The sequence below is a fragment of the Leucopleurus acutus genome (genome assembly GCF_964270905.1).
Source record: "Leucopleurus acutus genome assembly, chromosome: 5".
Taxonomy (NCBI): Eukaryota; Metazoa; Chordata; class Mammalia; order Artiodactyla; family Delphinidae; genus Leucopleurus; species Leucopleurus acutus.
In genome coordinates, this window is record NC_139147.1 from 84,603,546 (window position 1) to 84,613,136 (window position 9,591).

General features: G+C 40.9%; 1 protein-coding gene across 1 annotated transcript in view; it reads right to left on the bottom strand.

Annotated features, from left to right (window-relative positions):
• ATP11B (ATPase phospholipid transporting 11B (putative)) overlaps window positions 1-7,513 on the bottom strand; it is a gene marked incomplete at its 5' end in the record, with an annotated part of 120,268 nt that extends 112,755 nt beyond the window's left edge. Inside the window, 2 exons of the mRNA XM_082839270.1 lie at window positions 7,031-7,298; window positions 7,356-7,513. Of these exons, the coding sequence (XP_082695396.1) occupies window positions 7,031-7,298; window positions 7,356-7,513 (426 nt within the window). The remainder of the gene's footprint in view (window positions 1-7,030; window positions 7,299-7,355) is intronic.
• Between the last annotated feature and the right edge of the window lie 2,078 nt (window positions 7,514-9,591).

A 9,591-nucleotide genomic window follows, 5' to 3' on the forward strand; every position in this document is an offset into this window, starting at 1 on the left:
AGAAGAAATGAAGTACTGATATATGCAACAACACAAATGAACCTTGAAAACATTATACTAGGTGAAAAGAAGACTGTGACAAAATACCACATAGTGTATGATGCCATTTACCTGGAATGTCTAGAGGAGGCAAGTCTACAGACACAGAAAGTAGATTAGTGATTGATTACGGCTGGGGGCTAGCGGCTTGGGGGAATGGAGAATGAGAGTTAGTGGGTAGGGAGTCTCCTTCAGGGCGTATGAAAATGTCCAAACATCACAGTGTGGAGGTGGCTGCACAACTCTACGCAGTACGGTATGTGAATTATATCTCAAGAAAGCTGGTAAAAGAAAAAAATAGAGCTAAACTATTATGTAACAGTAATGTGGAAGGTGAGAGGGAATACTGAGGTCAACATCTTCTAAATCCCTATATTATTTGTAGGTGGATAGAGATGCTCAATATATAGGCACAGCTAAGGAAAAAAAAGGATAAAAATACAATCCATAGCTTCTACATGATCAAAGGGAAAAAATATGAATAGAAACTTAACGAATTCAATGCAAAGCAAATCAAAATCCTAGAAAGATTTCCACAGAATTAGACAAACTGATTATAAAAAATAGCATATGGAAGAGTAAAGATCCCAAGCAATTCTGGGGGAAAAAAGGAATTGGGGGTTCTGCCTGGCCAGATATCAAGACTTCTCATAAAACACTATAACTAAGATAGTGCCTTACTGGTGCACCAACAGATCAATACATGAACGAAACACAATAGAGAACCTAGAAACAGAACACAAAACAAAGAGAATGATGGTATATGACAGAGAAGGCAAACAACACTGGCTAGTGGGGAAAAGATGGCTCATTCAATGAACGGCACTGGGACAAATAACTTCTTATGTGGGAGAAAACAAATTCCCTACTTTATTCCATACACAAAAATAAATTCCAGGTATATTAAAGACCTAAATGTTGTAAAACTAAATTTTTAGACAACTTGAAGAAAACACTAGAAAAACAGCTTTATGACCCTGGTGTAGAAAAGGAATTCCTAAACAAGTAATAAAAAGTAGAAATCATTCACCTAATAAATTTACCTACAAATCAATTTACAACATCAAAAAAGACACCATCAACAAAGTTAAATACAAGGGGCAGGCTAAAAGAAGATATTTACAACATATACAACAAAGAATTGGCATCCAGACTACAGAAGAAACTAATAAGGAAAAGACACACCACCCAAGAGGAAAATGGGTAATCAATGGAGGCTAACACAACGTTGTAAAGCAATCATACTCCAATAAAATAAAAAGAAAAGAAAAGTGGGTAATCTATTCATATGAGTGAAACACAGGACACCTGAATCTCACTAGCAATCAGCAAAATGCAAATTAGGGCAAAATGATATACCTCTCACACTCATCAGATTGGTAAGTTTTTCAAGTCTGACAGTACAAAGTGTTGACCAAGATGTAGGAAAAGGGGAACTCTCATGTTTTAGAAAATAATCTGGCAATATCTAGTAACAGTCATAACGTGCACACCCCATGACCCAGCAATTCCACTTCTAGGTATTCCAATTTAAAAAAAACACACATAAACAAAAATGATCACCGCAACATTTTTTTTAATAGGAAAAAAACTGACATCAATTCAAATATCCATTAGTCCTCGAAGAATGGCTAGGGCTGGGGTTGCTGCATTTTGGTAGTTCCAGAGCCTAGCAATATGCTATCACAGGTATATGTTCAGAAAATCTTTGGGTGAATGAATAAATAAATGAGAAAGAAATAGTGTTACCTATAAGTAGATGCAGAGTTGAGAAACAGCTTTTATTACATGGAGAACTAAAACAAAATACACAAAAATCCTTGCTTTCATGATATAAATGAGACAAATAAGTAGAGTACAGAGCATGTTAAATAGTGGTAAGTGCTAAGAGAAATTAAAAAAGCAGTGAAGGGGATAGGGAAGTATGGGGGTGGGGATTTACAATTTTATACTGAATGGCCAGAAAAGGCCTCACTGATATGGTAACATCTGAATAAAGATTTGAAGGGAGTGAAGGAGCCAGCAGATACCTAGGGGAAGAACATTGCAGGCAGAGGTAACGGCCAAGGCAAAAATCCTAAGACTGAAGTACGCCCGGCACTTCTGATGAATAGCAAGATCTGTATGAATAAAGAAAAGTGAGTGCAGAATGATGGGAGGACTTCCCTGGTGGTGCAGTGGTTAAGAATCCGCCTGCCAACGGAGGGAACACAAGTTCAATCTCTGGTCCGGGGAAGATCCATCCCACATGCCAAGGAGCCAACTAAGCCTATGTGCGCGCCACAACTACTGAGCCTGCGCTCTAGAGCCTGCGAGCCACAACTACTGAGCCCGCATGCCACAACTACTGAAGCCCTCACGCCTAGAGCCCGTGCTCTGTAACAAGAAGCTGCCGCAATGAGAAGCCCATGTGCAGCAACGAAGACCCAACACAGCCAAAAATAAATAAATAAATATATAAAAATTAAAAAAAAAAAAAAGAATGATGAGAGATGAGAAGTGGTTTGGGGAGCGGGGTGGATACAGATCTAGCAGAGACTTTGGCTTTTACTCTGAGCAAGAAGGCAAGTCCTCAGGAAGGTTTTAAACACAGGAATTACATGACCTAACCTGTGTTTTAATAAGATCACTCTGGCTGCTATGCTGAAAACAGACTGCAGGGATAGAAGGGATATTTAATGATGATAGTGGCAATCACAAGGTTCTTTGGGGTATCTGGACAAGGTCCCTACTTCAGTGCTGTTAGGATAATTGGGATTCCACTAATGCTTGACCTCTCTAACCAAATGAAAAATTGGGTATCTGAGAATATAAGTCTGAACATAGAGATAAAATAAGCAAATACTCTAAGCTCTCGGATCTTAAACATTTTTGAGGTTAAAATTTACTTGTTCACACCAAAAAAATACCACCGCAGGCCTGTGCTTCCCTGACCTACTCCTCCTCATTCATTCCTTGAGAGAAAGCCAAAGAACACAGGTACTTCCAAATTGATGCTGAAATAAATCTGATACTCATTCACTTAGTCAACCAACATTTGGTGGGCGAGTACCTACAATATGGGCCAGCTGCTGTCTTGAGTGCAAGGGCTATAAAGATGAACAAAATATGGCCCATCCTAATATATTTACAGTCTAGTGTGTGAGCTACCTAGACTTACATAATGTGCCATAAAGAAACACAAGCTCACTTTTAATGTTATACAGCAGCACTAACAGAAATATAACATGAGCCACAAATACAAGCCACATATGTAATTTAAAAATTTCTAGTAACCATTTTTAAAAAGGTAAAAAGAAACAAGCAAAATTAATTGCAATATTTGACTTTACTGAATAAATCCAGAATATTATTTCAACATGTAACAATATAAAAATTGAGATTTTTACATTCTTTTTTATACCATTTTTTAAATCCTAGGTGTATTTTATACTTAAGCATATTTCAACTTGAACTAGCCACATTTCAAGGGTCTTGAACAGCATAATTATGCAGAATAGACCTATTTTTTAGAAAACTGAAAAGAATTTGACACAGGTACAGGGCAAAGTAAATTAGTAGAGGGAGGCTTGAACATGTTCACAGCTTAAAGAAAAAGAGTAAACATACTATAGAAAATTGATATGGAGTGCGGAGAGCAGGATGAAAGAGCACGAGTGAACTGGTTAGTTTGGAAAAGAGGACCGTCGCGCCTTCCTCTGTGACAAGTGGAAAGGTTAGAATTAAGATATAAACAAGTCTGGTGAATGCGAATGGGTTGAGAGTTTAGGTTAAGAGCTTCCCATTTTTCTCAGTGAATCAGAAGACAATCTTACTAGCCTCCTTCCACCACTGCGGATACAAACCTGAAGGGACTACATTTATGGAACAATTTAATAAACTGTATCCTAGTATGACAACATTAAGTTGTGTTTTTAAAAATTATAGTAATTTTCTAGCTTTCTTATGGACTGGTCAATCTTTGAATTTTGTCACTTGATCTCTAAACACAGAAGCAATACTATGGATTCATTCTTTATTTTCTCACCTATTCATTTATTCAGCAAACATGTACCCAGTGTCTACTCATGTCAAGTACTGTGTGAGACAATGAGCATACAGAGATGAATAAGGCCCTCAGTGACCTACATTTGTGTCCCCAGTATTTAGCTTATTATGTCTGCACACAGTAAGTGCTTTAAAAACACAGCACTACATTGCCCTGTAAAGAAATATTACATGTCAACTAAAATATGAACTGACAAAGACTTTCATTTGTCTAAAGTAGCGCTGTACAATAATTTTCTGTGCTAATAAATATGTCCTACTCTGAACTGTCCAATATAGTAGCTAATAGCCACATGAATTTTTAATTAATTAGAATTTTAATAGCCAAGGTGGTTAATGGCTACCACAAAAATCTAAATATGAGAATACAGTGAGTAGCTAATGGCATTTCCACTATTATAATCTTGGTGCTGTCATCTCTAATGAGTTAACACACATGTGATGCTAGAATAATACCAACTGTACCAGAAAGACATAAGAAAATTTTCTTAGTGTAAAATAACTTTAGCATTATGAGCCCAAAAAGAAAGAACAAAAGAGAAAGAAAAAATAAAGGATAGTCCAATCTTTTCAGTCTACTTCCCCAAAGGAAAACATCAACTTTCTGACAACCTCCTAATTTTTCTCATTGTGTCAAGAAGTGAAAATAGTCTGCAGAGATAAGGAGTCAAACTTTTTTAAACTAGAGAAGAATTAATAGAACATATGAGTTGTTTCAGTACAAAATGACAATGAACTTTTTTTTTTGGCAAGACAATTTAACTTGTTGAAAATCGGGATGCATATAATGAATTAAGTGTTTTTATAGCTCAAAAAAACCTGTCTTTGTGATCTGCTTATTAATTTCTCCAAATCTGTCCTAGTTATCTGAATTTTCTTAAGTGAACCAACCTATTGCTAAAAGACTCAATTCTTTGAGCAACTGGAAGTATAATTTAAACTAGACTTTGAATTGAATAATTCCTGGTGTAGTAACCAGAATGGCTGTTTATGACTGGGATAGTAAAATACACTTTCATTACTCTGTGAATCCACTATCCTTAATGTATAATTTAAGTGACTGTACAAAGGTAATCAGAGAAACAAAGTCCTACATGGGCACAGGTCTGATTACATACTTCCGTACTTCCATACTGATAACTTAAAAGTAAAACCAGTGAAGTGAGCAACCAATTCAGAGAGAGCATTTTTTGTGTACAGCGAACTTGTTCAACTTGTTAACCACCCTGTAAGGCAGCTGTCTTGTAAATTAACCACACAACTCCCTGCCCTTCCTTTTAGTTGTGTTCAGCTGAAACCATTTAAAAAAAACAATACCAGACTGCCTGTCTTGAAGATGAGAATGGTTATACAATCAGGATTTTATTCAGGTTAACAAAAATACCTAACACTGAGAAGTGGTGTCTTAAATCTACTAGAAAAAACTTTAAGAGAACCACTAGCACACAAAAACACCATCAGGTAAACAAGACTTCTACACATGAAGATGGGCAAATCAAAGGCATGAGATCAGACCTGAAATAATCAACTTCTAAAGTTACCGAGCTGCCGCTTACTGCAACGAAGCCAAAGTATTACAACAATCTGGTATTATAATGACATCATTAGCTTGGTTTCCTAATAAGGCATATATCTGGGATATATGAATGCCCAATTAGCTAAAAATAGAGAGCTAACATTTGTCTGAGGCAGTGGCAGGCAGTTCTAGTTTTATTTATAAGATTTTTTTTTTTTTTTGAGAATGATGCCCACTGCCAAATGAATTAACAGAAGGCTAGCTCTGAAACAGCATACTTCTTAGTCATAACAACAACAAAAAAATGTTCTTCTAGAGCAGGGAAAAAGAGGTATCAATGTTTTGGTCCCACAAAATCTTTACAGTTCCACAAAAACGGTTTTTGCTTCACGGCCTTTTGAATTCGTAAGTGAAAACACCGAAGTTGTAAGAGCATTTAATTACTAATGCGATTTAGAAATTAAGCCGCAAACAGTAACAGACCTCATCATGGAGGTAAGGTTAGGCTTCTTCAGCCAGGAGCAATTTCAGTCCTAACTGTCACGTTGCCTTAGTGGTGTATTTTGCGGGCTGCAGCTGCCAGCAGGCAAGAAAGTTTTCTCTGTGAATTAATTCTGAGAAAGGTGGCGCTTTTTATATGCTTTAAATCACCCTTTTCTAAGATCCTTTTTTTTCTCCAGGTGTTCCAGTAAAACTGAAAAGTTAACCATTGATTCCAAACCGGTCTCGTTCAAACTGCCTCGGGAGAGCGGAAAAAAAGGGAGGTTCGCGTTCGAAAAGTTTCACTTGGGGTTAGGGCGAGGACAAGGTAAGAAGGAAAAGTCCGCCATAACTACCGTACTTACCTTCGAAACTAGACGGGGTGTTGGAATATTCTTTCTTTCCCTCACCCAGGCCTTGGGTAAAATTTCTTTCGTTGAGAGCGGTTAGACTAGGTAAGTGACCCTCCTCCTTGATAACGCAACCGCGAAAACAGCGAGGAGAGGGAGCTGGAGACAAGTCCTCACCCTCCCCTTCGCTCAAACGAGTCCCAAATTGTTAAGAGGCAGGAAACACAAGCCTCTTTTCTCTCCCCAAGACCTACTCTCTTTCCGTGCCCTCGCCCGAGTTCCTCAGGAGGGACGCCGACCCCGCTCCGGACTCGCTTCTGATCGCAGCCGCCCAGGTGCGCCGAGGAGGAGGGAGTAACCGAGAAGCGCGGGCAGGAAGCGGCCACCGACCTCGGCGGCCCGGGCTCGGCGGCGAGACGCGTGCCGGAGCTGCTCGGGGCTCTGCCGGCTCCCGGGCCCTAGCCCGCCTCCGCTGCGGCCTAGCCCGGAGCCCGCGCCCCGGCCTCGCGGCTCCGCGCCGCCGGCCCTTCCTCACCACCTGGGCCCGAGAGACCGCGCAGGAGCAAGCGTCCGGGAGGTGAGGGGCGGAGGCACCTACCAGCTGCTGCCGGACCCAGCGCCACATGCCCCCGCCGTTGCCGTCCCGGTCCCGCGGGACGCGGGGGCCGAGGGGCTGCAGGTGGAGGCCGAAGAGCCAGAGGGGGAAGCAGGAGAGCCCCTCCGGCTGAAGTTCCGCTCGCCGTCGCGCTCGCCTCACTCCCCGCGCCGGGGCCCCATCTCGCCGCGCCGGCCCCGAGGTCCTACAGGCGCGGTCCCGGCGCCGCCCCCGCCCGGCGCAGCTGAGTCCGCTGCCGCGCCGCAGCCACCTTCATTATTGACCGTTGTCACCCGCAGTACCGCCACAACCCCACCCCCGGCCCCACCCGGGCCAGCCCCCGGCGCCCCGGCCCGCCTCCGGACGTGACGAAATTGGCTGCGCGGACCGAGGGCCCAGGCTCAGCCGCGTGGGTGGAGTAGGCGGCGAGCGTGGAAGGGGGCCGGGCTTCCGAACGCGGCGTCTGGGCTCTGCCCCTCCCCTCATTTCTGGGGTAGGATTTAGTCGCGTGGGTGTGTCTGTCTACCGAGTCTGCAGCTCCTGGCCGACTCCTCTATTCCTACCTCCTGTTGCGGGTCTGCTTCTGGTTCTCTGCCTTCTTTGGTTCCCCCAGCAGCCCGACACGCATACGCAAGATCAGGAGTGTAGTGACTGAAAGTTAATTCCCGGAGGTCTCCAGTTTCGGTTCAGTGAAATTGCCAAAGCCTTTGTCTCAACACTTAACGCAGCTCTCTTTAGCAAAGGACTGAGCTGGGGCTAGGGAAATCTTGATCACTTCAGTAATTTTGAAAGGGGATGCAACTCCCCTGGGCCTGGTCCGGTGCGGACTAGCGTTTCCGGGAGAATAGAAAGATACGCTGTCTTGCAGTGCTAAATTGGAACAGGTTGGGGGAAAAATACTTTCTGTGGGAAGGTAGTTGTTTACTGTTAACTGCCGAACTCCTGCAATCAAAAACACCTCATCAGTAACAAGACGTAGATAAGAGAAGGGTGTGGGAAAATAGAGGTAAGAAGGAATATAAAAACAACTGGAATAAAACTTTGACTTGGAAGGCTGAAATGAAGTGCCGGGTCTCGGTTTATTCAAAAGCAAGCCCGTATACATCTTGAGTGTTATGTATGTGTATTGTGTGCAGTATTTTGCTGAATTAAAGCACATTTCACCATTCGACACACAAGAGTTAAAGAATTTTTTTTATTAAGCGAAAACAGAAATCTAAATGAGATTAGCAAAACTAGGCACGGTTTTTTGCATATATAAACACACAGTCTTTTAGTTTCAATAGACATTCCTTATTATATAATGATTATCCAGCACCACAAATAGAGCCTTTCCTTAGGAGTATTTATGGTCTGTAAAACCAGAAGTGGAATTTTACATTATATATAAATCCAACTATAAAAATTAACTAGATATCTAAAGAGAAAAAGTAATCTCACTTTTGTTCTTCTAACTGAACCTTGCTTTATGACCCTAAAAGGAAGTTTGAGATACATTTACTTATCTGTAATAGGGATAAAACATTACTACCATTCATGGAGCACTTGTGTGTCCCAGGCCCTGTAATAAACTCTTTACTTGCATGGTCTAATTTAACCCCATCAATCCTTTGAAGTTGATAGTACTGAAGTTGATACAATATTATTCCCATTGTGCGGATGCAGACATGGAGGCGCAGGTTAAGTAACGTGCTCAGGTTAAGTAACCTTAAGCTATTGTAAAGAAATACAATAAGCTATTGTAAAGAAAAATATGAACATACCTATTTTTATTCGTCTGCAAGTGGTCTGAATAAAATTAGGCCAGCAAATTTTTATTTATATGCCACTAAAGTTTGTCAAGACAAGATAAGCAATAGAAATCTAGAGGACACTTTGTGCGTTGTCATTTAACTGTGTCCCAATTTTCAAAAGGTGGAAGTGGGAGGAGTTGATTCTAAACGCCATGGTGGAATATGGTAAGACGTTATCTCAAGATAGCTGTGTAAAGATAATAATCGTAGCTCAAACTGTCAGTAACAGAATGAGTACAGAATGGCAGTGTTTTGGTCTAAGCATTTTTCAGGAGCAATATTCTACACCTCATATTAATCTAAGAAGCATAAAATAGAGTATTTTTATACTGTAGATTATAACTCTTTAGTGGTGATTAAATCAATTTAGTATGTCATGAGCTGTCATGATCAGTATCTTTAAAAAACAGAACATAAAACATCGGAATATATTGCTTAGTGTATATAATATGTACTGTTTTGTGAAACTTGTTTCAGGTGTGTGTGTGTATGTGTGTGCGTGCACACACACACATCAGATCACAATATAAAAAGAATGTCTTCCTATTGGTTGTGGTTGGAGAAGTTTGAAAACATTGAAATCCGGACTTAAGGCAAGCACCAGCTGTAAAGGAAAGAAAGAAAATATATTTGCAGTCAATGGTAGTTCATTCATTCCACAGCTATTTCTTCAATGTATTGAACACCAAATGTATGCATAACAACTGCCTAAAATTAGGAGGAGACACAAGTGCAACTTTTAAGGTGAGCCCTTCTCTCTGGGGAGAGTTT